The 27,200-nt window shown below is 43.3% G+C and overlaps 4 protein-coding genes across 4 annotated transcripts; 1 reads left to right on the top strand and 3 right to left on the bottom strand.

Moving 5' to 3' along the window:
- Positions 1-207: 207 nt before the first annotated feature.
- Positions 208-7,016, bottom strand: thoc5 (THO complex 5; the record flags this gene model as incomplete). The annotated part of the gene is made up of 19 exons (XM_079221764.1): positions 208-417; positions 521-711; positions 831-946; positions 1,048-1,135; positions 1,243-1,346; positions 1,438-1,549; positions 1,640-1,736; positions 1,821-1,922; positions 2,100-2,208; positions 2,910-3,009; positions 3,557-3,600; positions 3,761-3,838; positions 4,705-4,837; positions 5,082-5,196; positions 5,305-5,451; positions 5,585-5,682; positions 5,923-6,036; positions 6,242-6,385; positions 6,918-7,016. 19 exons carry the CDS (start codon positions 7,014-7,016, stop codon positions 354-356), a joined length of 2,055 nt encoding a protein of 684 aa, XP_079077890.1. The 3' UTR covers positions 208-353.
- A 749-nt stretch (positions 7,017-7,765) lies between these two features.
- tfip11 (tuftelin interacting protein 11) lies at positions 7,766-12,727 on the bottom strand. Its single transcript, XM_079222383.1, has 15 exons — positions 12,653-12,727; positions 11,993-12,200; positions 11,546-11,726; positions 11,300-11,456; positions 11,068-11,195; positions 10,790-10,951; positions 10,361-10,552; positions 10,072-10,251; positions 9,825-9,959; positions 9,633-9,736; positions 9,336-9,504; positions 8,954-9,197; positions 8,699-8,841; positions 8,402-8,567; positions 7,766-8,255 (listed from the first exon to the last, which is right to left on the bottom strand). Exons 2-15 carry the CDS (start codon positions 12,196-12,198, stop codon positions 7,909-7,911), a joined length of 2,514 nt encoding a protein of 837 aa, XP_079078509.1. The 5' UTR covers positions 12,199-12,200; positions 12,653-12,727; the 3' UTR covers positions 7,766-7,908.
- A 693-nt stretch (positions 12,728-13,420) lies between these two features.
- srrd (SRR1 domain containing) lies at positions 13,421-15,076 on the top strand. Its single transcript, XM_079222679.1, has 6 exons — positions 13,421-13,572; positions 13,669-13,709; positions 13,811-13,986; positions 14,081-14,179; positions 14,525-14,676; positions 14,763-15,076. The coding sequence occupies exons 1-6, from the start codon at positions 13,430-13,432 to the stop codon at positions 15,001-15,003; spliced, it is 852 nt and encodes a 283-aa protein (XP_079078805.1). The 5' UTR covers positions 13,421-13,429; the 3' UTR covers positions 15,004-15,076.
- Positions 15,077-17,145: 2,069 nt separating this feature from the next.
- On the bottom strand, positions 17,146-27,200 carry LOC306740758 (clustered mitochondria protein homolog). Its single transcript, XM_079222986.1, has 28 exons — positions 27,092-27,200; positions 25,240-25,349; positions 24,901-25,072; positions 24,006-24,137; positions 23,756-23,910; positions 23,513-23,667; positions 23,194-23,316; positions 22,933-23,065; positions 22,747-22,839; positions 22,484-22,650; positions 22,129-22,308; positions 21,585-22,022; positions 21,424-21,497; positions 21,201-21,305; positions 21,010-21,110; positions 20,771-20,923; positions 20,610-20,672; positions 20,260-20,492; positions 20,089-20,173; positions 19,810-19,963; positions 19,553-19,692; positions 19,284-19,364; positions 18,982-19,107; positions 18,775-18,884; positions 18,587-18,680; positions 18,379-18,504; positions 18,203-18,276; positions 17,146-18,019 (listed from the first exon to the last, which is right to left on the bottom strand). Exons 1-28 carry the CDS (start codon positions 27,135-27,137, stop codon positions 17,368-17,370), a joined length of 4,275 nt encoding a protein of 1,424 aa, XP_079079112.1. The 5' UTR covers positions 27,138-27,200; the 3' UTR covers positions 17,146-17,367.

Raw genomic sequence — 27,200 nt, 5'->3', positions numbered from 1 at the left:
CATTAAAGTATGCAGGATGAAACAACTACAAAATATCATATTCCATGGACATAATTCTCTGGGGAAATGACTCAGCTCGCTGTAGGACTGAACCACAATGGCATAATAATCAGCTAGTGCCTATAAATAGAGCAGCACAGAGAGGTGAGGGTGGAGGGGGATACAACTGGGAAATGCACAACAAAGCATGGACACACACACAGCCAATCAAGAAAATAACATGGTGTTTTTTTTATTTTCAAACAGGTACAAATACTTTTAAAAAGGAATACTTTGTGTGTCAAAGAGCCACAAAGATAAGCTTGAGGGAGTTAGAGTTGTGAAGTACAGCATTGAGAATCACACGGACCATTCTAGCGGTGACTGAAGAATCCCTGAGGGTGGTTGTACTTGAATGGCTTCAGACGATTTGGACCCCTGAGAAAAAGAACGAGATGTCAGAGATACAGTAAATCTATTCAGATACCAAGTTGTCTTTTGACCACATCTTGTCTCCCAATAGCTTCTTGTGACTGTGTACCTGACAGTGCGCAGACACATCTTTTCTCTGGGAAACTCTAGCGGTCCCTCCACACTGTCATCTTGTCCTTCAGTCTCCAAATACACATCCAGGCACACACACAGGCGTGAAAACTGATTGGTCAGGAGCTGGTGTCCTGGTCGGGGCCCCTGCAGTTCATTTTTGAACACATTGACCTCGCTCTCCATGGCCTAAAAAAGGAAAAGATGAGTCAGTTAGAGCCTGAAACACTTAGACGGAAAATGAGCTTGTGTATCAACAGAGCACAAGCGTATGTGTTCAAGTAATCAATATTGAAAAATGCTCATACTCGAAGGTTGTCGTCGGTGCGTCCACTTCGCTCTCCCTTCCAGCTGAGGGAGAGTGAGAAAAGAGGAGAGATTTCTGGGTAACGGGGATTCATTACCACAGCGGCATTGAGGCGAGCTGAGAAGGATAAAGAGCAAGGCAGGTGGGTTAAAAGACACACATAAAAAAAATCAATGTATAAGTATTGGCCAATTCTATCATCAGTGCTAGTATTTTACCTGTGCCCCTTTCCACCACAGCCATAAAGTACAGGTCAGTCTCATTTGCTAGCCCAGCAGCAGTCACATGACGAGTATATGACAGATCCTACCAAGAAAGATTAAATAATCATAGTGAGTGTGACATGTCCTGTATGATGAATATTGTTTTATTTTAAAACAGGTCTGTGCATATGTGTGTTTATGTGTGCACACCATGTAATCCTGTTGAGTGGTCGTGGTCCAGCGAGCTAAACGCGAAAGGATCTTGGCAGGGAAAAGGTTCTGACACTCGCTGGATACCGGGATGATGCTGTGCTCTGAGGACAGGAGCAGAAACAAACTCAGTCAAAATGCCCCATCTCTTCTTCAGGAGTATTTAAATGCGTGGTTGTTTACATAATAACGTACCTAGAGAGGCAAACTGTTTGTGCAAAGCCAATCGGGACAGGAGTCGTCCCCTCAGCAGCTTCATGGTGCTCTCCATGTGACTGGCACTCAGAGAACTGCCAACACGCACACCCTGGAAAAACATGAGCATTTATCAACGTGATGCGGATGTAACTCGCAGAACCTGTGCACATCTGGGATAATACTTGATTTCAACACACACCTCGGAAGGATCTTTGGGGAAATGTAGTCCTCCTAGACTCTGAACCCACATGTAGGGATGGCCCAGATCCTCCACATAATCAGCAAAGGAAACAATCCTAATAGGAAATTATTGGTTAATTCCGCTGGCTTGTGATTCGCTTAATATCTTCTCATTTGCTTTAATTACTTGACATCCTCACCCGACTTTATCAAACTGGTAGCGATTAGCTGGATTGGGTGTTTCGCGTCCCTGGTCGCTGGTGTAGAGACAGCTGAGTAGAGTGTCTGATTTCAGCAGGTCCCTGCAAAAGAAGACATCATTAGACTTTAATCTCAGGGACACAAGTCCAGGTTACTTTATTTAGACCAGTGAGTAGATTTGGTTTGCAGTAGACGAGGCATCCATCTTGACACACATTTTACAAACAACACAGGCAATAGACAGAGATGATAAAATACACACACACACACACACACACCCTGCACTGATGGCTGTGGTGAGGTCTGTGGAGGTGGAGACCTTGGTCTTGACGGTCATAATGTTCAGATTCATCAGGTAGTAGAAGTAGAGATGGAGGATGCTGCCGTCTTTGGAGACATGATGGATGACACACAGTGATTAACAGATCCATTACTGGCTCAATATTCTCTCTATCCCCCTCTTTCTATGAATCCTCCCTGTGAACATCCCCAAGGGTTTCCAATAACAGGGTGTGGTCATAGCGGCAGCTGGCAGCACCCAGGGGATACACACTGTGCTGATGGTCATCTTTCACGCTCCACTCTCTGCAATCACAGTGAACTCAGTGACACTCCCTGACACCTTTTGCTTTTACTGCAGTAAACTGACTGCTGCAGCTGGCAGCAGTGAAGACAACAGGGGAGAGAGAAGCAGTAGAAACACAAGCAGAGGTTAGAGAACGACTGGTGATGAGAAAATCTGCTTACAGCATGTTGTAGGTGCTGCAGACCCACAATGCTGAAAGCGTCTCTCGCTCTCTTCCCCCCCCCTTTAGGTAGAGTTACGTCTGCAATGCAGATATCCCTATAATCTATAGTCACTATTCCTTTTACTGCCACCAGAGGGAACACGAGGGTCAAATAGCGTCATGACATCATAGCAGACTGGGTAACACTTTCACTTCCTATCTGGTAGGTGTGGAGTTACCACAAAACACAGCACAGCTATGGATACATTACAGATGACTAGTAAATGTGCTACAAAATTCACAGACCTATTTTGTGCAGCCACTACAATTTGAAGTCATCAAGACTGTAGAATGAGTTACCTTTACACTTGAGGTCTAAGCAGAGGGACAGAGGGTGCCTTTTCAGCATCTCCCGTCTCTTGTCATCCAGCTGGCCACCTGTAGTTGGCCGCCTTCTCTTCTGTCAATCAAAAGCAATCCCCAAAAAAAGATGAAGATAAAGAAAGCAAGGAAAACTGCATGTTTGACATTGTGACATATCAAATCAATTAGAAAAACAATTAGCATAATATTATATCTGCTTCCAGGAGAAACATATTGATTTATATTGTTATAGATAAAAGGAGGCTACATTTCAAATGAAAGGCTGGAAGGTCTCCTGCTCTCTTGTTTTGTTTATCTAGCTTATTTGCTGCAACCTTCTCATTTTCACTATTGTATCTATGTATCTTTTAAATTATGTGAAGTGAATGTACCTTGTACTTGGGAGAAGCACAAGACAAATTTCCACTGAGGTGGACAACAAAGCCAATCAAACATATGCAGATATGCCAGACAGAGGTTGCAACAAAACACATTTTATTCAAACTACACATTTACTTCATCACAACGTATGACAGCTGGAACAATTTGTGCTTCCGTTGCAAAGACGGATATAATAAGAAATCGTTGAACTCACTGACCTGAGGGTATTAATATGCGTGTTGGAAGTACAGCCTAAGACTCACCGTTTTCTCCTGCTCCTCCTCTGCATCCGAGTCACTCTCATCATCTGGACAAAAAATAAATAAATAAATAAATAAATAAATAAATAAGGTTGGAGATGCATCGTTCACAAATACATCATCTTGAAATATTAAGTAGCATTAAGTAAAACAAAAGATGAACTGCACACCAAAGCTAAGTGTATACATGTAAAGTAGTGTTTGTACCTTGGGAATCTTCTGGAGGTTTGGACAGGGCCTTGGCCTCATCCACATCACCACTTATTGAGATACACAGGTTCTTGTCTGACATGGAAACAGAAATAAATAATGACAATCAGGGTTTATATCTAGGGATGGGTATCGTTTGGGTTTTTCCCGATACCGGTGACTAAACCGATACTTTTTTATTGCCAAGGCAATTTTTTTTCTTCAAATTGAACAATATATTAACTTTTTAAAGTATACTATAAATATAAATAAATAAATAAATACATACAAAACACTTGTCTTCAAACTGCAGCTTCAAACCTTTTAACTTATAACTATAAACAATATATATTTAAAAAAAGAACAGACACAAGCATCAGGTGGCCTGATGGGACCGTGTGCAACAGAACTCAGAAACTGTCGGATTCTACAAACTGCTGCTTTACTGGACTCCACATTATCATTACTATCAACTGGGAGAGATTTGTTCCAGCAAGCCGAGAGTTGACGTTCAAAAGCTCGTGTCTGCAGCGATTTCTGCGTGCGCGCGCTATGTGTGGTGTGTGAGCGCTGGAAGCCCCGCCCCCTCGAGCCCCGCTCTGCATGCAGGCGGACAATAGAAAGCGGAGTTCGCTCTGATCCGCGCTATTTTAATAGTATCGATACATCAACATCTTATCGTTTTTAACGTGCGGGTACCGCGCTACCTTTTTAGTATCTATATACCGTGCAACATTACAGAGTAGTGTGTAAAAAAAAAAAAAAAAGTATTTAAAATCGGCTCAGGCACTGGAAGAAAGCACCGAAATCTGCGTTGCTTTTCGGTCCGGTAGGTACCGGATGTGTTGGAATCGGTGCCATATTGGCACCGGTTCTCGGTACCCAACCCTATTTATATCCCATAAAATAAACTCTACTATGTCTTTAAACATAAGCTATTCCTTCCTCTATTGACGACTTACCACAGGCCTGGCCATAGGCATTGGCTTGAACAAACAGGACATAGAGAGGTGGAGGCAGGTGACGGGCAACCTCTGTCTGAATCTGAGCCTGTTCAAAAGGCATGGACAGGTACTCCTGCACTGGGATAGAGGCCTGGGAAAGAGGAGAGCCAAAATCATATTGTCATTCAGGGGATCCATACGTGAGGTCCATTGGTGGTATAGCAGTTAAGACCTCAATGAAGAAATAAATTATGCAGTCAATATCATAACTCTTCAAAGAACAATACATTTTTGAAACACTTTCAAAATCAATACTCTGAGCTGCTGCGACTGCAACAAAGACAGTGATAGTGTGGTCCCATCAAAACCTCTGTAATATGGCACCCAAACAGTACCTGCATGATGGCATTGAGTCCTGGCTGCAAGCTTGTCAGATGTTCCTTCTTGACCTCGATGCTCTTCTGAATCTTCTCCTTTGTGGTCTGTGACTCCTTGTATTTCTCTGCCAACCTGTATCCAAGCACACACTTTTAACCGCTGCTTTATACTCCTGAATAATTAAGACCGTTTTTGTTTTTACAGCAGCATGCCACTAATGTTTTGAGCAAGTTTGCATACCTCTTCCGCTGTTCAAGCTCCCAGTCCAGTCGTGCAAGTGTGAGTTGGTGAGGATCATTTTTTGTGAGCTGAGGCCTGGAAATATCCTGTGGCGCATCCTGGTAAAACTCTTCCTCAGGCACCAAGTCTATTTCTTCATGCTTAGACCTGGATCAGGGAAAGGTATGTTAAAATCTTTCTTAAACTATATTTGTTGTATATAAAAATGGGTAACTTCAGCATATTTGCATGGGTAGTAATTTACCTTGACCTCAAGTCGAAGGATATATTTTGTACTAACTTGAACTCCAGACACTTGCTGATCTCCTTCTGAAGGTGCATAACTTCATACAGCAGGTTCTGTAACTGAAGGTGCAGCACATCCACTTTCTGCTTTGCCTGAAGGAAGAAAAAAATGGATTAATGAAGTCAAAATGAAAAACAAACCCGAGGGTGTAAAGGATTTATCTGCCGACAGTGGCAGCTACTGCAGTTAGCTGTTAAAAGTAGAAACAACGTTCTTGATGCTCAACTTGCCTTTCCTCATCAGCACAAAACTAAATGTAGTAAATAAAATAAATGATATTTCCTTTAATATCTCATGGAATTTGGACAGCCTTTGAAGGTTGTGTGAGTTACCTCGTGGGTCTGGTCTCTGCCTCTCTTTAGTCGCATATGAGCCAGACGATTGAGCTTTTTCAGATTCATGAAGTGGATGCAGCTCTGCATACGCCTCTGCTCGACCTCAGCACACTGAGAACAGACAAAACTAGTTAGACTTCATCATTGTGGTGTAGACACAGAATCATATATACAATGTTGTGATGTATTAGATTCATCATTACCACAAATTGTATAAAGCCAGCACATCACTGATGTGTAACTAGTCTGACAAAAATTGACAATAAATCTATGAGTCATTTGGATGTGCATACTATCCTAAATGTTTCATTCTTACACCCTCTTTGGCTCCATTGGCTTTCAGCTCCTGGATCTCACTCATGAGTGTGGCCAAACTCTCACAGGACTCTTTGTACTGCAGGAAGTCCTGCTCAGGGTCCCTGCCATCCAGCTCCACCTCCTCACTGTACACTCGCACATCCTAGAAAATTGAAGAAAGAAAAGCCTACATCAATAAACAGTTGATCGAACCACTGTCGATCATGCTTCAACTTGAGCCCGCTCTTCTTGGTGCTGTGCGTGAAAGTGCTGAATCCATTACAACACAACTAAAAGGGAAGTGCTAAGTGACTGAGTTAAGTCAGGTCCCAGACTCTGAACTAGATTTAAACTTCAACATTGATAACTCATATGTGTATTGTATCTGATTGGTAACAATCTACCGTTGGTGCTTAGAAATAGTGGTACATCAAACCATATTGAATCTATCAACATGAGTTCTGCTTTTCAAATCACATGAAGACCTTCATCCAAATCCCAAATCCAAATGTTCGTACTTCTGCGTCTAACGTTGTTTACATTTCAAAACAAACTTGCTCGACAGTTTGGATTTCTGTATCTCGGCTTCATTGGTGTTGTCGAGGCGTATTTCTTCTTTTTTTTTCTGCTGCTGCTGACAAGACTTTGCCCCAGTCGTCTGCTGGTGTCTCCCTGCCCTCCGTGACCCTCGTTACCTGCGGTTCTCCCTCTGCGCGACCTCGCTTTATCTCTGGGGTTCCTCCTTCACTGCGGATAACCTTTGACTTTCGCTTCTTCAGGGCCTCCGACGACATGTCTGGATAAAGACAGTGAACATAAAGGCTTTATACAACAAACCGGTAGCTAAACTGTTAGCTAGCTACAGTCACGTAACTTGCCCACAGTGCTTCTCTTTTACCATGCTAGCTAACGTTAGCTCTGCAGCGGCTGACTAACGTTAGTTCATTGGCTAGCCGTTGTTAGCTTGTCGGTTCATAAAGGCAGCTTTGCAATCATAGTTACATTACCGTCAATGTATTGTATGTTTGGTGTGATCTGTATAAAAGCCACATACCTCCTTGTTGGAAAAATTCGTCTGCTTTATAAAAAGAATTGTGCGCAAATGCACATGTACTGGATACTTTGTTGAACAGCAAAGCAACGAAGATGGACGGAATCCCCGCTTTTGACAAAAAACCCGACTGGCTAGAAAGAGGAACCATCAGCTACACTGCCACCTCCACTAAAGGAAATAACCGGTATTGCAAGTCATTTAAAAAAAACCTGCACTACAGTAAAAACAAATATTACTTTAGTCCTCTTGACAATGATGAAAGTTTATAAAAGGTACAATACAATTATCATAACAAAAAAAATAATCAAAACATAACATTTAAAGTTAAAGTAGTGTGGGTAGAGGGAAGTGCCTTGCCTGTGGTGAATGCAAAACCTTCTGAAAACCAACCAATATCATATACATCCCATATGAACAATAAAGTACAGTACTTGAACATTTTACATCTGATAAAAACAAAAACAGGCCACATACATTCAAATTGTATTTATTCACAGTTCTAGTGACACTTTAAGACACATTTGACAAGGATCAGCACACTGAAGTAACATAAAAGGCAAACGTTTGCTCTACCAATGCAGTTTAACGCTTAGCAGGACAAAGAATCAATCAATCAGTCAGTCAGTCCACCCTCACTTGGCCATATCTATCAGACTCTGCAAAGACGTGGGGACCCAAGTCTTCTCTCCTTGCACAAAAACAACCCCTCTGTCTATGTAGATGACGATACGGCCAAAAGTGTACAGCTGTTTTCCCTCGTGCCGTTTGGCCACTAAGGGCATGAAGACAATGTTGTTCTCCTCTGCCTTAGTCTGGATAAGATCTTTAAAATTAGTCGGCACACCAGCACTGATGCCTCTGTGAGCCACACTCTCAGCATCTCTGCGCTCCTGCATCGCTTCATACTGGAAGTCCTTTCGTCTCTCGGTCTGTGTTAGATAGGCAATATTCTCCCGTGCACCAGGTTGCATATATCCACCTGTAGATAATTAAGAAAATAAAGAGTGCTATAGTACGTTGTGTTGAAGCAGAGGAAAAAATGGCGGCATGATCATAATTTCAAAGAGGAATGTTGTTCAATAGGTTTTATATGTTTATTTTCTGAGACTGTGTATTAATACCAACCCATGCCTGAAGACACTGCGCGGTTCATGATGTCCAGAGCTTCGTTGAATTTCTCTTTAATGAGCAGCTGTGACAACAAAGTGTCACTAAACATACTTTTCCAGCCCAGGTACCATTTAGTGATTTCCTCATAGTTAGGACTGTTGCTCAACCATGAACACAGGACCTAAAATAAGAAAAACCCAAAACACATAACAAATTTACAAAAACAAAACATTTCATCCAATTTAAACAATAATCAAATGCGGTAAGTGCATCTTTTTTACTTTTTCGTTCTCTGGAAATAGATCAACTGACCTGCAACCACTTTGTAAAGAAGTTTTTGTCCAGCAGGGACACAAGGCTGGAGGGGGACAACATGCCCTCCCAGTCCAACACCCAGTGAAATGGCTCCATCTGCTGCTGGTGAGGGTTAATAACCAGCTCCTCCAGACAGAGAGCTGAGAAGGTGACACAGAAGCCGTCATATGAAGAGAAAGCAGTGCCAAAAGGAGAGACATGGAAGGAAAAGACTGCAGGGAAAAGGCCATCTTAAGGCTGATAAAAACATACCGAGTTTAGGGATGATATTTTTCACCATGAAGGCCTCCCATGCACCTGGTGTGAAAACATCTTTCCAAGGCTGCAGGATGAGGCGGGCAGAAGTGTCGCTGGGATGCCATCGCTGCAAGGCGTTGGATAGTTTGCTCCTGATTGGTGGGTAAAGAGGCTCTAGACGTGAGTGGAGCAGAGGCAGCCAAGGATGGATCCAGGAGTGGATGGGGACTGTGTCAGTTAAAGGGTTCCAGGTATCCACCTATCAAACAGTAAACAGAAATGAATAAAAACAGATCCCCCATGTAGAAGCTAATAATCCACAAATATGAAATGATCAAAAACATGCGAGTTTCTCTATGTCTAAGTAAGTGTGTCTTTAAGTGGAGAGGTGTCTTGCCTCTCGCTGTAGCCGGGGTAAGATCAACTGCTCCATCAGGTGATCCAGGATCCACAGGGGGAGAATAGGAGCCCATACTTCCACACAGTCCACCATTGGCCCCACTATACGAGGCTGCCAGACTGTCACACAGGGCCGCATCACTGGGATCCACACTTCCCACAACAATCTGGACCGACAAAGACAGGACACACATGTCCCAAACATAAGTCATCAAAAATAAGCTTTCACACCTTGCTAATATAATCTAATAATGTAAATGTGTGAGCACAGCTTAGTTTGTGTGTTTAAAATGACCTGTGGTAAGGGTCCATGTTTGAATCTGGGGCACTGCTATGGAAGTCTCTAGATTCGAGGATTGCTCTCCACTGACCGATGTCTTCCAGACAAAAAGAGCTGTCCTGAAATAATGAAAGTACAATCTGAAGAGAAACTAAGTGATCGGTATAAAAAGGTACCTTGGAAAAAAGCTAGTTGCAAAAAGCATACCTTCAATGGGTCCCAAGAGCGAAGTTTCTCTTTGAGTAATGGTTGAACAACAGCTACAGCCAAGTCTGCCAATCCCATAGTCTTGTATTCTTCATAATAGTCTGTTTGTAAAGTCTCAAAGATCTGGGCGCACTCCTGAAGAAAGAGAAGGAACGCACCAAAACAATTACCTATATGGATGTAATAATAAACTGAAACAGCCTGATAACTGTCATGGTTTGTCTTTGTGTGTTCACTGTATATGCACCTGCAGAGTGGGTGCCTCCCCAGGCGCCATCTCCCCAGAAGGAAAACGCCCCACCAATGCCAGAACGGCCTCAATTCTCTGAATGGCATCTTGCTCTGCATCCAGTCTGCTCTGCAGTGCTCGTGACTCGTGGCTCAGAGTCACAACGACATCCTTTTCATGCTGCAGACGTCTGGTGGACTACAGGAGGTGGAAAATAAGATCGCAAAAGAGACAGCGTGTCAGTATGTGGAAGAAGAAGCAGCAGAGTGGTACAGAGTTGGCAGATATTTTTTGGGTTCCTTCATACCTGTAATATGTCCTGTTCTGTGAGGTCTATCAGTAGCTGCAGGTTATGTTCCAGTTCAGGGAGCGCAAAGCCAGATCCCTTCTGATCCTGAGTGGACAAGCTTGGTGGGCCTTCATCTGGAACACTGTGCTTGTTGGACATCTGACTGTAACTGTAATAAACCTTTTGTTCTCTTCCAGTCATATCAATTACCTGAAGATGGGAACAGTTATGAGGAAAATAAGATTCAGAGACAAAAATGGCAGCTGACCATTTTTCTTACATTCATATTATGATGTCATCCACAGGGGCTTGTACGAAGTGTAAAGGCACATTTAACTCAAGACCCTAATGCTTATTATAACATTCTGCATGATTCAAAAGTGCCCTGATAACATACCTGTGAGAAAAGACACAAAGAAGTGTTTATAAAACTCTTTGCAAACATACCTTGACCTGTGCCAACTCTCCAGCTGATGCCGCTGTACTGCGCCCTGCCAGCTTGCCTTTAGCCTTCAGCTCGTCCACGGTTCTGTAGGAGTACTTGGGTTTCTTCTTTCCTACAGACCCTGCAGGATCCTTACGCCACTGGCCTAACTCCTTCTGAAATTCCTACACATTGAGAATAATGTTGAATGACTTTACAATATTACTTATGCCATTTGATCGAACAGAGTGTGGCTGGAAAAAGAGGAAACATTTAAAAAAAATAAAAATATTTTTTTTACCTTTTCCTCCTCTTCCTCTGAATCAACCACAGGAAAATCCTGAAGACTCTGATGTGTTCTCTCGTTGCCATAAGCACCCACTGCTCCCTTGCCTTTACGAAGCTTTGCCTCAATGGGGTTTATAATACCTGCAGTAATAAGAGAGTTCAAAATCAGAGTAGATCAACTTTAGTCTGAAAATCCTGTAAAATACTTTTACTAAATGTTCACAACAAAGCCTCCTCAGACCCACCTTGGGCGTTCTTTCCCAGGCCTTTGCCTGGTTGGTAGCCCATTTTCTGCAGAAGTTTTTGTCCGATTCCCCTTGTGTGCTTCTCCCAGTTACCGATGCCTTTACCAGACTGTATGCCACCTGCAAACCTCTGGGACTGGCTACCCCGGAAATTACCCTAGCAAAAAATAAATAAATACATTGTTTTTGAATAATGTGACAGAATACACTGCAGTGGGTAAATTATATAAACACAACACAATTTACCATCTGGAGTTTTTTGGGTGCGGTGCCACGAGGAGGGGGAGGTGCTGAAGGAGCTGAAGGACCATCATCTTCAGAATCATCGGAGCCTGCTTCTTCTTTTTGCTGTTGCAGTTTCTCCTCAGCTGCAGCCTTACGCAGACCAGCACTCACAAAGTTTACTGGAGCACTGTAGTCTTTAGATCTAGAAAAAAAAATAAAAAATACAATTTGGTTGGAAAATGTTTTTTTTAAATAAAGGAGTTGGCCTATTTCTGTTGGGATGACTACAATGGATACTTGAGTAGGTTCCCCATTGGATAGCATTTCCCTGTTAGATTTGTGTTTCCCCCATTGGGGTTTAGGTTAGCCAGAGCAAAGACAACCGTTTGGAATTAGGGTTATGGTTGGGTGCAGATTCAGGTACCACAACAGTATTGGGGCAGCAACAAAAATAAACCCAGGTCTTACTTCTTGCCTCCGAAGCTAGGCCTCTCGTCCTCGTCTGAGTCCTTGTCAGCCCAGATGCCATAGGTGGCCTGATCCTTGGTCTGCCTGTGTCTGCGACGTTCTGGATTGAACTCATTGGCCAGGTCCCAGTCTGTCACCTCGAAGCTCTCCACCTCAACACCTTCCTCTTCCTCCTCTCTCCTCCCATACAGATGGGACATGGACATCTCTGGACATCACAATAAACAAAGTACCAAGACGGTTAAAGTACTGATGAAAGCCAAGAGAGGTGGCTGAAAGCTCGCAAAGGCGTCGAGACGGTTTCCATCCTGTAAATTTGGTTTATTTTGAATGCTTTATTTATAACGTTATAAAATGTACATCTGGCCCAACAGTCAACAACAATTTCGCGCGTATTTTAACTCAAAGAAAGATGCAAACAGCCTAATCTCAAATAGCTGGCTAGTTGTGAAACACCATCAACGTACTTTTCGTAAACATTCCTGAACAACTAACGTCACATGGATCTACAACGATCTGCCTCAGTGGAGGAAACACAATGTGAAGACAAGCTCATACACTATTCACTAGCTCACGTTAGCTCACGTAAGCTAGTTAAACGGCTCGCTCTATCTCCGTGAGTGTTGGGGAATAATTCAAACACGGTTTTCTGTAACTCACCTGAAACGTTCGTTATCCGGAAATCAGCTTTATGTTAATTCCTCTGTGACAGTAATGGAAGTTAAACTATCGTATTCGTTTCACATCATGTTTTACGAATACACAAGTATATCCGGTTGACGCCGTAAATGCCGGTGTTACACCAAACTTTGTACCCTGTTTATCCCATGAAGTCCTCCGCTGCTGCGCTTCTTCTCCTTCTCTGATTTAATGGCGGATCACAAACCAACGTATATAATCTGTACTGCCCCCCACTGTACGCAGTGTGTTACATCAGGGCTTTACCGTAATTCAAAAATTGCTATATTTAAAACTCCAAATGTCCTCTGATTTTACAAGGCTAATGCAGTAAAAATCTCCTCTCTGACTCATGCACTGACTATTGTTTCTCAGGTTTAATTCACAGACTACATAATCACATGCACATGTAGTACCTAAAGTGTGGCCAGCAGGTGTCGTCACTTTGTGTCAAACGCTTCGAAACAGTGAATCATTTTTTAACACAACAACTCACTCACTTCATAGTGAGTTGTTGTCACTACTCGTCTGTGATTATCTATGCTACAGTTCGTTTATTCACTAAAATGTACCGGTAATTTGACAAAAAGGGATACAAAATGTGTCATGACACCGGAACAGGATCTGCGTGTGTTACACTCAAAACAGTCCTATTTGCCTCAGACTCGCCATCCCATGGCCGCACTTAAATAAGAACTTTGTTTGTTTTTATTTTGTCACATGTCTGCTTATGTATAAATGAGGCAACTGTGAAATAGCATGTCGGACACCGGAGAGGAGTGGCAAGTGGCTCGGCGACGAAAAGGTGCAGCGCGGAAATCAAAATCACTTCAGGTGCCCTCAATATGCAGCCAGGAGCAGCTGGATATCGGGAAAACTGTGAAACGAATACGAGACACAGTGTAAGCAGTCCAAGCCCAGTTATGCAGCAGTCTTCTGGAATATTATTCATGTTTAATGCGGAGTTGAGTAATTCTGCTCATCCTCCCACTCTGTAGGTCCGAGCTAAGATGCGAGGAATTTTGGAATGAGTGGAAAAGTGAGTAAGTTGGACAAGTGGAATTATTAATACATATTTTGTTTGTTTGTGTAATCATTTGACCTGCGGACCAGTGACCCTTTCAGTACTCTTGTCTTCAGAGGCAGGATCCGCAGCCCTATCAAAACTTCTAGAGAACAGGGACAATGAGGCCCCCGCAGACCAGCTGGGGAGCAAAGAGCTGGAGTGTGTGTGTTATGGCCTTGGCTCCTTTTCCTCCTGTGTCTCAGCTCGCTTCCAGCTTGCCATGTTGCTGCTGCTGCTGGACGCAGAACAGGTTCAAGGATATTTTTATCCAACGATATAACAAACCGTCACCATGAGATCCTGTTCATTTTCAGACCTGTCTCACTGCCCCCCCTCCCCCTTAGATTCCACTGAAGGACTGCTCTGTTTATGATCCTGCTTTCTCATCTGGAGAGAGGAGTGTTTTGAGAGAGCTGGGTCTGACTGTACTCGCAGAGAATGAGGTCAGTTGTTGGCAACTCTTGTTTTTTAACTTACTTAAGCACTTTGAATTGCCTTTTTGTTGAAATGTGCTGTACAAATAAACTTGCCTTGCCTTGTCAGACAAGTTAAACAAAACAAGCGGTAAGCAGATATACTTCATGGAGAACAAATTAATAGTACAAATGCTGTTGTGTGTTTGCAAACCCTTGACAGCATTGCCAAGGGGATTAATTTACACAAATAAAGAACCTAACAGGACTTATCTCCAGCAAGTTTCAGGTCGCTGCAAGTGGATTTTCATATCTTACGTAAGGTGGGCGCGTAAGGTAGGAAATCAGTGTTTTCTTTTTCACTTTATTGTGCAGGAGGGGAAATGTCTGGCGACTAAACCCACGCTCTTTTACCTGATGCATTGTGGGAAAGCCCTGTACAACAACCTTCTGTGGAAGAATTGGAGTGTGCAACGTCTTCCTCTGATGATAATCATTGGAAACAGCTTTAATGGCATGATGGACAGGTTAGTATAAGACATGAATGAGGGCGATGATGTTTAATAAAGTGGAGGAGAGGAGAGGTGATGTTTTCTGTCTGTCGTCCCAACAGAACACTTGAGAGAGAGTTCAAGCGGGACTACAGCTACATCACTCAGGCAGTGTCTGTGTGTGAGGAGAGACAGCTGCCCTGTCCATCCCGTCTGATTGATGTCTTCAGTGACACTGCAGTCATCACCTTTCCCACCGGCAGCCTTAACAGACTCCCACAATCCACCTGGGCAGAGCCGCCTGAACCACAGTACCAACACTGCTCTGATTTGGAGATAATTCAGAGGGAAACACAGAGCTGATTCAGGAAATGGACATTTTACTTAATGTTTTCTACTGTTGCTAATTTATAAGCAGTTTTTTCGAAATAAATGAGTCCTGCTTCAAATTGAGGATTGAATCTTGCAATACTATCATGGTAGTTTGTTTTAGGGCCTTCATTTGGAGCTCAAGGGATTGTTGCGCATCTAGAACTGGTTCTGCTTGAAGGGCCCGTCAACAGGCTCGTTCGAAAGAGCTGCGCCTCGCCTGGAATCCAGACGTGAGCAGCAGAGGGCGTTGAAAAAAAACTGCGGTCAAGTCGGGCAGTTTTCAGATGCCTTCAAAGTATACACAGGAAGTCCCAGAAAAAAATGACTTCCTGTTAGTTCCGATCTTTAGGCTACTTGTAGTTTACAGATCACGTTTGGATGTATTCATATGTGTTTATATATATATTTATGTAGAAATGTGCATGTAGCTGCATCCCTTGCCAGTGAAATACATTACTACTGGTTTTGATGTGTGTTGTTTAAATACGATTTTGTATTATCAACCATACAAGATATGTTTTTAGATTAAACTCTTGACTACTAGTCAACAACCGAGTGTTAAGTATTACAACCACACATAAAATAAGAATTTTCTCCAACACGTGGTGTTTGCTGTCAGATCTAAGAGTCAATCAGCTCTCTGATGTGGCTACTGCGGCGCCTGGCTCTAAAATCAGCGGCCACCTTGCTCTCATCAGAATATTGTTGACCACGGACACAAATCTAACCGGCATGCATTGCGCGCCGATCGCCACTGATCGATTCTGCGCAGAACTGGCTCATCTCAAATGAACCTTTTGTTTCGCTGCACCTCTCTTGTGTTTGGTGTTTACTACTGGCACACTTTACTTTTACTTTTGCAGACACACTGTTTGATTTAGCCACTGAGCCCAAAGAGGCAGGGATTTAAACATGTGATTGGGCCAGCCTAGTGTCAAATAAGAAAAAGACTGATCTTGTTACGAGCCGGTCAGACAAAACATTTAAGCCCAAAAGGCCTGTTGGCCCACCTGGAAAGTGCCTGCTCTGCTTGCTGATAATCTACATTACCGCTATTCTTACAGTCTGTGTATTGGCAAGCTTGACGCAAAATCAGTCTTCAGAGGAAGTAACTTCACTTTAGAAGGTTTACTCATAAAAAATAAAGTTACAAGATTCCTTCTGTGCTCAACTTGGCACAACGGTTAAAAAAAAAAGAAAGAGACAGCGAGTGCAATTACTGGAAGTGGCTAGCGTCAGTTAGGTGTCAGTAGGTTGTCACAGGAGTGCCAAGACTAGTCAGAGAGGTGCCACAGTCCTGTGCGTGTGTCAATTATTGGATGCCTGGTGTGTTCAACAACTTCTCGTTCTCTAAATTTATTTACTAAATGATCTGCAATTGCAAAAGCAGTGAGTGGTGCAGCCAACACGCAGGTTGGGCACAGAACAACTGCCCCACAAACGGAAGTGGGGCCTTTTCATACACAGGTTATCGTCACAGGTTCGTCTCGCCTCGTTTCGCCTCGTCCTAACATTTGATTCGCTCTATCCTGTCAAAAGGAGGAGAATCCTGTGTTCTCATCTTTTCTCACAAGACTGGACCGTGCAACAACCAGTCTGCTTCCATAATGTCAATACACTGATAAACAGTTGTGGGTGTTGAAGTGCACAGGCGTGTGACTGACTTCCCTTGAGAACTGGACATTTCATAGACACAACCAACTCCAGCTGCATAGCTGTGTTATACTGACCTCGCTAACCTGAACTTTAATAGACATGAAGAGTAATGGAGAATATCTGCATAATCTAAGGATTTATATTATCAGTCCTGACACCTGCCACACGCTTGCCACAGTCTTGCTTGTGCCACAAGGAGGAGCTCGGCCTTGCTGCTCGACTGAGGGATATTTTGCTATGACGTAGTCAGTAGCGTAACTAAAGGGGCATTTTAATATGTTTGTTCCCACATCACTAAACACATCTTATTATAAGTCTAATATGGCTCTTACAGCCTATACATTTAGATTAGTTTCCAGTTGAGTTGTTCTGGGTACATCACTTGTACAGGTGGTTTGATAGCATCATACTATAACATCACGTTTACATGCAACGATACACTACGGTGCAAATACCCCCAAAAAGCAACTTCACATGTGAACCAGAATAAAAAGTTTATTGTTGAAAAAACAGCACTCAGCAGTACAGACCTCTCCCAGCATCGGCATTAACATCTCCAAAACAAATACTCAAAATCTCACTCTCTGTTGCCAGCTCCATATGCATTTGATCAAATTGCATCTATGATCTTGAAAAAGTTTTATCTTACAGCAGTTACTTCGGAAAAACTTGACTACAACACTAGATCTCCTGGTATTTTCACTCTTGAGCTGTTCCATTAGCAGTGACTTGATCTATGTTGTCTGCTGTGTCTATGTCTCTCCCTCCATTGGCTTTTGAAACAACATCTGCCCAGGTTCCTTTACTCTTCAGGACTGGCGGGCTTACGGGGATGTCACAGTCACCATTAACCTCATCTGACACTGATTTCATCTCAGTAACTGTTGCATCAGATTTGATCTCCCCATTGGATGTGTTGCTGTTTACGTCATTTGGTGTGCTGTTCTCAGCTTCCTGTCCTGCAGCCCTGACCTCTGACTCCCCATTCACTATCTTGACCTCAGCATCTGAAGCTGCTCTGTCACCGTCTTCTGCATCTACATCTGTTTTCTCCTCATGCCCTTTCACTTCAGCTGGCTCCACCACATGACCATTAACTGGAGCTGTGGCAGCACTCTTTGTCAAGGTCTCTTCCACTGGCTGCTCCTGTTGGCCCTCGCTGGTATTCTCCACCGCTGGGCTTCCTCCATCCTCTGCTTCCTTCCTGCTTCCTGTTTCTTGAGCTGAGCTTTTCTCTTCTCTGTTCACAGTTTCTGAGGCAGCGAGCTTGTTGGTCACAATGAATCCCAGTTCCTTTGCCACCGCTGCCTTTAGTTCGTTGTGTTTCTTCCTATACTCCTGGAGTCCGTCTCTGTGAAAACAATGAATTCATGAGTGGCTTCTTTCTTTACAACACACATGCATGCTGCTGTAGCCAAATGTGTTTGAAAAGGTGATTTAAGATGGTTTACAGTATCAGCTTAAACAAACTAATATTGTCCAAGCTACATTTCAACACAGTGCTTCAACAAGTTTTAAGCTTGTGCATATTTACCTGTGTGTAAGGCTCCTGATCCCTGTCACCAGAGCCATTTGCTCCAGCATAGTGTCAGAAGTGGGATTTAGACTCTGAGGACAGAGAGGACAGGGACACCAGTAAACACACTGTTTTACCTTGTATGGTTCAAACAAGCTGATGGTGTCAGAGACCACATGAGCTCCTGGACCAACCTCCACTGTCTGCTCCATGCAGTCAGCTCCTGCCTGTCTGAGCGAGCGTTCCACCTTCACCGCTTGCTTGGTTATAGTGCACAGAAACTCTTTGCTGGAGCGTGACTGAGGATGATCCTCTCCAAACTAAGAGAGAAAATGATCGTAAGATGATATGCACATACACCAATCTCTGTCAGGTGCAGCTCGCACATGCTGATGTACTGACCATGGAGGTAAAACCAGTGAGGGACTCCTTCTCATGGCTCATAGCACTTCGGTAGTCTCCCTTACTGCACATCCACTGGGCCAACAGGTGCTGACTGCACAGATAAGAAACCAAAGAGTGAAATTGTGAGGATGCTAGGAAATAGGGACAAAATTACCCTACTTTTTATACAAAATATGGTGTCTTACTTGAGAGCGGTGTGCAGATGTGAGGGGCCAAAGAAGGAGGTGTTGAGTCTGAGGGCATTCTCTAGGAACTTCCCTCTCTGATCTCCGGTCAGCACCAACCCAAGACAGCTCTGCAAAAAAACAATGAGAGGGTTTTCATTGTCGAAAAAGTACAAATTGTTTATAAAGAGGTTGTGAAAAGCCCTTTGTGTGCTTGTTGTAACCTACATCCAGTGTTGCGGTGTAGGGATGGTCCTCTCCGTGGACTGTTAGCATTAGCAGACGAGCTCTGAGGAGACACTTCTGGGCCAAGGCCGTCTCCCCTCCAGCAAACACATACACACCCAAGAGGGTCTGCACATAACAACAAAATATTAATAATCACACTTTGCACATATGGCATAAAAGCCCGACAGAAATGTGTTGTAATGAACCCAGGGGTACAGTTAGGATACATCTATTCCACAGTGACCAGTGGTTCTATTTCGAGTAGCGATACCTGAGGATGAAAAATGTGTCGCTTTACTCACATATTGGTGGATAGTGTTTGGATGGTCAAAGCCAAGCACTCTCTCACTGATGACCACTGCTTTCAGCTGGACACTGCGAGCCTTGAGAGCACAGAAAGTCGCAGCAATGACAAGAATGAATGGCCAGCTTCATGTATATTAATATTAATTACAATCACTTCATTGCTTCATGAAATTGAGACAGAAAGTTTGGCCTTTTCCTTAGTTGCTTTATGTTGCTGCAACACGTGTGCATGTAGCTGTAATAAGTTGTGGTGCAGTGAGCCTACCTCAGCTGGCTTGCCCTGGACGAAGGCCACCTTGGCCAACAGGCTGTGGCAATAACAGGCCTCAGCGTGCAGGTCATCACACACCCTACCAAACAAGTAGGTTGCTTGTTTCAGGTGTTCATGGGCCTGATCCAGCAGACCTGCAGTTGGGGAGCACACAATAATGTTGCACTTTTTATTTAGATTGTGTTCTAAAACACACATTGAGCACAAAGATTACAGATCTGCAGCAAAATGACCCGGCTTTATTGACCCACCCTTCTGGATGAAGTTCTGTGCAGCTCTGTATGCTTTTGAAGCATCCACAGTTGGCATGTGGATGTACTTGACAACAGGGAAGATGTTGAGGATGTCATCTGGACCAATGGGAGCTTTATTTTGATTGTCAAGGACGTAGTCTCTCAGTCTCAACTGGTGAAGACACAGAAATAACAAACATACTTTCCCCTTTAATTATACAGTGTCTCTGGAATTTAGCAATTTCCTCTCAGTGAACATTACATCATTAATAATATATGTATTGTTGTGACGGTTACCTGTACTCCAGTCTTTAAACAGAACTCCCTGAGCAGAGAGAGCTTCTGAAGGCCGTAGTGCTCCACCAGGTGGTTCGGACCGGAGCTGTCAAGTAAAAATTTCAGTTATTCTAACATTGACTCTGAGCCATTGTGTAACTAAGAAACAAAAGGAGAAAACAAAGTCCTTACCCAAGGCTGTCAGAGATGTTATATGTTTCAGCAGCATCCTGGCAGACCAGGTTCCACAGCTCGGCCCCTGCGAGCATGCTCCAGGGTGTGCTTTCAGAGGCCCCGGGCCCTCGGCCACGCCGCCTTGACTTCTTCTTAGTCTCATCCCACACAGGTGTTGGTGTGAAGTGAGGAACAAATAGGCAGCACAGGAAGTGACTAACAGCTGCTGAGAGACTAGGCACGTCCACACCCTGCAAGGACATGACCGAAGGCTGCAGTTCAGTGTGGGACACACACCTTCACCTCACTTTGCGGTGTGCCAACACAAGAATTAGTAGGAATGCTCTGTACAGAATACTGCAAATTACCTGGAGGAAATTGTTGAACACTCTTCTCGTTGAGCGGGTGAAAATTTCTCCTATGACCAATCTCTGGTTAGAAAGAAAAGAAGAGTGTTATAAAGCACAGTTGTTATAAAAGCGATTAAGTCACCAAGGCTAAGTTTGACTATTTTGCAAATCAAACACACCATTATATGCCTCAGGCGCTCCTTGTCTTCTGATTGGCTGATGGTCGTGATTACATGGCCCAGATATCTGAGATTGATGCCTCTCTGGTGTAGTGCCTGTTTCAGAGAGACTCCATCCATTGGTGCCTCATTGCTTTGTCGGCAAAACTCCACCTGCACACACACAAACAGACAGATGGTGAGTCGGTTGCATGTTTTCTGTAGATGTGCATATTGTAGTACTGTATGTAAACACGTACAAAGGCTGGTATCTGATGTGTGATGATGAAAGCAGCAGCTTCCCTCAGTAACCTCTCCTGCAGCTTTGTTGACTCACTTTCACCAGGAGGGAAGGATACTTCTAAACACAAAACACAGGATGTGTGTCATACGGTGTTCCAGCAAAAGATATGACTGTGCACGTTAGTGTGTATGCAGTTTCTCATGGTACCTGGAGAGAAGATGCTTGGGTTCAAGCGCATCTCAAAGATGATGTTGCTGACTGAGCCCACTTCTTTACAAGCAGCTCGCACTGCGTTAGTGGCTCGAGAATCACCTGCAGGTATAGGAACACTTGTCGTGTAAATACACAGTATATAATGGACACAGTTCTTGATGTGTTAACTTTAATTTTGGTTTCCATTCAGTTAGTTATCTACTAAAACACATCTTACAAGCTGTTGCACATTCTTCAAAGCCTCCATTCTCGTCCAATGTCTTCCTGACACGCTGAGTGAACTGGGAATGTCTTAACAAAGCAAAAATCAAAACTTCAACGTGATGGAAAAACTTTTAATACTGAGTTCAAAGTGTTTTCATTTCATGTATAACTCACTTGTGCTGGATGAAGGCCTGCACCAGCTCTGGCCTCAGTCGACAGAGTCCGTGAGGGAAGCTCCTTGGAAGCCCAGAGTCTGAGTGATACTTCTCAGGCCAACCTTCTTTTACACAACCCTTCTTCTCCTCGTCCTCTGCACAGCTTGTATTACTCTCCTCTTCTTCAGTGACTGTCTGGCCTTCTGCCTCCACCTCTGGGCAGAAGTTGGCATCAGCTGGGAAGGTCCTGAACACATCCAGTATGTAGAACCTCCCATCAGCGCCCAACAGTCCCTGAGCGTCCACTGAGGTGAACAGTGGTACCTTGTGATCGTTGGGCCCCACAACAATATGTCTCTGGAGAGAAAGAGATTTGGCAGCTTGAGCCAAGCGCTCTAGGAGCCGTCTTCGTTGGGGGGATTCTTGGGGTCCTGCATTTACCCCGTACAGCAAACCTCTATAGAGCAAAATAAGGAAGACAATTAGTTTGGAAACACCAAAATGTCTGCCTCACAGTGTGACACCACTATAACTGTGGATTGTTGAATTTTTGGGTCCACTACCTTGAGGCGGGAGCAGTTGCCTGGTCCTGCTCTGAGCCCTCCAACCCAGGGGCTAGACCCTGAGCAGACAGACGTACTCCTCTGTAGTCTACAATGGCCGTAGGTAGAGTGTGCAAACCCCGCAACTCCTCGATGTCACTGTAGGCCTGTACTCCTTTAAACTCCAGCCTCTGAGCAGCCCTGCAAGTAGAAGATGAGCAAACATTTGGATAATCAGTGAGAAAATCAATGTTGTTCTGAAAGTGAAACAAAACCTCCTTTAATCTTTGGCAGCCATATAACAATGTATACAATTTAAGAGCAAATGGCTTTACATCTATTGTATCTTGTCATCGATCATGTGGTTTTCTCTCACCTGCGACCCCTGTCCCCTCCAAAGATTGTGCTTGCTGCCCCTTGGCTCATGAACAGGCCGCCCCACAGGAAAGCGGGGTCATCGGGGTTTCCATTCACTGGATCCACAAAGCCATCAACAACAGTTTCTGCCCCCTGCATCGCAGCCCTAACAAATGCACTGTTAAGCTGAACAAAAAAAAGGTATGAATGAAGATTAGAGGGGGAGAAGTTGAAATCAGATGATAAGAGTCCTGTTATAAGAGAACCGTTTTTCTTGGTTACCTGGAGCAGAGCTTTGTCCCTCTGCAGGCGCTCCTCTAGACTGCCTTGTGGAAGATCTCTAATAGCTTGCAACTCCTCATTCCAGTCTGGAGCCTACACATATCACACATAGTTACACAAAACATTACTCCCACCAGCACGCTACACAATGAACAGCAACAAACAATATGCTATGTCGTAAATAACCTGTGTTGCTAGCTGTTCATCCACTCCAAGTTGGCTGAAGGTGTTTTTATGAGTGCGAGAGGCGCAGGGAGGCCCAAGCCAGCTCAGAGTGGGGTAAGGAGTGGGCATCCCTTCTACTAGAGGTAACTGAGACCTGAAGGAAGAAAGGTTTACAATATCAGTTACTATGATCATTTAATGATTTGAATTTGAAACCCCACTGTTTCTGGATTCTGGCAAAATACTGTAGTAATTATGCTCCCTTAATGTATAAGTAGTAACCTATTTTTCAGCGTGGTCAAAGTTTGTTTGAAGGCAGGGCTGATGTGACAGAGCAGGTCGGTGAAACTGTGACAAACTGGGGAAGACTGTGCAGGACGAGGATCAAACACTTCTTCTGTAGATCTGAGATTAAGAAGGGTGAAGAGAAAATAATTGATAATTAAACTGAAACATTCATGTAGTTAAAGTTAAATCATTTATACATAAGTGGACTTAAACATAGTGGAAATAAGACAGCTACGCCCATCATTAGCCTTTCATACATGTTCTACTGTAAGTTATTGCAACCATGAAACGAAAATAAATAAAAAATCTTTACCTATTGAGGAAGAACCCTTTAGGACAGGATGTGACGTCACACCGTCGTCCCTCCATTGTCACCACAGTGATGTACAGGAAGTCTCCCTGCAGCTTCCTGTGTCCTGGAGCCGGGTTCCAACAGCTGAGAGACAAGTCTCTCAGGTAGCTGGGCAACTAATGAGACGGATATAAAGTCACAATGAGTCAGTGTGTCTGTGTGAATAAAACAGTGAATGAAACAAGATTCCAGGTATTTACGTACCTCTAGTTGGGAGCTGTGTGGAAGCAGGGCCATGAGGGGTCTTTCTGAGGAACCAGGGAGGAGGTTCTCATGGAGAGCTCCATCCTGGTTGGTTGTTTCTGTTTTTGTGTTGCTTAAAGAGCGTTTCAGGCTCTTTCCATTCGGCAAGCTGGAGTCTGCACAGGTTATAAAGGGAGATCTTCAGTATGAGCTTGTTTGCCAATTGTATCTTTGGATTACCCCTTTGTCTTAGTGTGTACAGTGTGTGTACCTGGTGTGTATGTGAGTGTCTCCAGTAGGCTTGGTGAGCGTCCTTCTCTCAGTGCATCCTGAGGTCCAGATGCTCTCAGCAGGTCAAGCACACGAGCCAGATGGAGTCTGGCTGAGCGGGCGGTGTAGGGTTCTGGAAAGACACACAGTTGTATTGGAGAGATTGCCATGGCCTTCATGAAACGGTGGACACTCTTTTTAAACAGCCATAATAAACAGGACAAATACTCTACTCTAGGACAAAATTAATAGTTTGTTATATTTTGCACTTGGGTACTAATTAATCAATGATGCATACACATACACAAGTCTGACAGGATATATACTGCACATAGTAACAGCTTGGCTGCAGAATAGTTTGTTTCAGTCACAGTTAGCTGGTGAGAAACTGAATAATTGGTTGGCACACACTTGTTATCTCTGCAACTATAAACCTTGTTGTGATGACTCATAAAAGGTGAGTGAGCTATTTACATTGAGGTGAGAGAGACTTCAGTGTGTGTGTAATGGAACGGGTGATGGGTGTGATGAAAATATGGACAGGATTATTCCATTCAATTCTATAATTAAATATTACACCATAAATGACCCGAGATATGTAGAAACATACATGGACATGTAAGAGAGTATACAACTATATTGTTAAAAGGCCAGACAACAATTTATGGAGTATTATTAGATTATTATTAAAAAGCTAAAACTGCCTGAAGATTCTAACAACTGTGTCAAAACTCATTATGAAGATAATGAATATATATTGAGAACATCATTAACCTATTAAAATGCATGCAAGACTAAACTTACATAAGTACTGACAAGCTATTAAAGAAACGCATGCTAAAAATATAGACTGACCATAAAGCTGAACTAAAAGGGAAGGCTCTCAAAAAACCCACCTTCCACCAGGCGAAGGATGGCTCCTGGTTTCAGCCCCTTTAGGCTTTGCAGCTCTGTAAGCGGGTCCAGAGTTGTACCAGCGAGTGCCAGCGACAAGTTGGAACGTGGACACACCTCATTCCTCGAAAGCAGATTCATTACTGCATCTTGAACAAGCCAAAATCCATGGACCTACATAGATACATGGTTTAACACATCAAAATATAGATCATAAACCTGCCAATAATAAATATGTTATCTATGAGAATAGTTCCCGCAAAACTGTTGGTTTCCATCTTGTTATTTTCAAATGAGTGAATACGAGGGGACAGAATGGAAACAACAGTCTGACTTTGTACCTGCAGCTCAAATGACTCGACTCCTGCTCCCTGGATTTTCACAGGGAAAGATGTGTCCTCATGTTGCTTAACGCCAACAGCATCCTGTCCGCCAACCAGGCTCATTTCATCTGTTTGAAGGAGAACCAAAATTAACTGAGGATAACCACAGAGCACCGCACTGGACAAGAAAATAGTTTAGTTTGTCTTCCTGCCTTCTGCTCATTACATGCTGGGATAGTTCCTAGCTCACTGATCCCGAAAAGCTACGCTGCTTCCAAAAAAACGCATGAATAAATGAGAAGAGTTTCTTGTTGAGAATCAAACAATAACGCTAATCTCCTCTCAAAGGATCGTGAGCTGGAGTGAACAGTCTGTGTGTGTGAGAGTGCCTGAGGGCAAATGTATGCAAGTAACTGTAAGGGGAAAGTGGGGTGTGTCTGTCTTTTTACACACACGCAGAACCAGAGGGAGGGCAGGTCCCAGCGTGTGCCGTAACCTACAATGTGACTAAACCTGTTATTTTTACTGGCCTTCATGTCATCCCAGAGTGATGGGACAACCACACCCAGTGCTGACATGAGTAGACAGGGGAATGTACAAACATGTAAACTAACAAACCTAAAGCTTGGCAGTAGAGCAAGCTTGCGTTCATGGATGCCTGCACATACACATAAAACACCATTGCTATGTACACAGCAAAGCAAAATATTCATTTTGCACTAATCTCTGAAGATTGTAATTCATTCTACTGTAAATCCCCAGCTCTTGCTGTCAATCTGGGACTACTTTACCACTGGAAAGCCCCCAAAAAATTGCGTCTCTGTTAACAATTGGCTGGAAGAAGGTCCCTCCTCTCTACTGGGATTGCTGCTTTACTACAACAGGTAGTTTTTTTTTTTTTTAGCCCTGTTGAGTTTACTTTGGCACTTATTTCTGAGGTTAGCTTGTAGTATGAACCAGTGGTTCTTAAAGTAGGGTCCTGGGACCCCCAGGGGTCCATGGGACTTTGCCAGGGAGTCTGTAAAAAGTCTTCAGATTCATTCATTTATGATCAGGATACAAAGAATGAATACATCTATTTTCATAAAAGGCTTCATACATCAATGCATTATATTGTAATCTTTAATAGTTCATAGAATATAGTTTAATAAAGAAAGATACAACATCAAATTATTCCAAGGCACATACTTTAGGGGGTCCTGTGTATATTCTCTATATGGGAAGAGTTTTTTGGCTGAAAGTAAAATTGAGAACATCTGCTATGAACTAAACACGCTGAAAGACTCCTTCTCTATGTGTAGGAAAGTCATGTTAAATTATATGCGCACAGATTCAAAGATTCAAGGTAATCCCACTTGAAGACGGGCAAACACTTACTCTTCCTTAATTCAATCATTTTGTCTTGTGAAAGGGGAGTGGCAGAAGTTCAAAGAAGTTGAAAGGCCAAGGTAAGAATGTGGAAAAGGGAGAAACAATTATGAGGTAGATAAGATGGTTGGACAATAGATGGAAGGTTTTTGTAATAGGTTAAACAACTGTATACAGATATTTTAATACAAGCTAATCTTTGTCTTCGTTGTCCTAAAATAACTGAGAATTTACAGTTTGTCTAGGGATTTCAGGTTGATCTCAGCGTTCGTCTGTGTGAATACATGTAGCAAAACAGTTTAAAGTGGGGAGCAGATTGAAAAGTTGGTGAAGAAACTGCACCAGCCATGTTCAGAGCAGCAGGGCAGTGCTAAATCTCTCACCCGCCTCACATTCTCCAGCGGGGGAAGCACCAGAAAAAGAAGGAAGAGGAAAGTGTAACAACATAAGAGACACATCGAAAGAGGAGCAGAAAAGAAAAAACATTGCAGGGTTTCCTCACCAGCCTTGGCCTGATTTCTTCCTCCTTTCCTCACTTTGTCCTTCATGGCTGCGAGTTGTAGTTTCTCCTGAGCTTTTTCTCTTGTGTGGTTACTTCTCTGTGCTGGAAG

The sequence above is a fragment of the Taurulus bubalis genome, assembly GCF_910589615.1.
Source record: "Taurulus bubalis genome assembly, chromosome: 8".
Classification (NCBI taxonomy): Eukaryota; Metazoa; Chordata; class Actinopteri; order Perciformes; family Cottidae; genus Taurulus; species Taurulus bubalis.
This window is presented reverse-complemented; position numbering and strand designations above follow the sequence as displayed.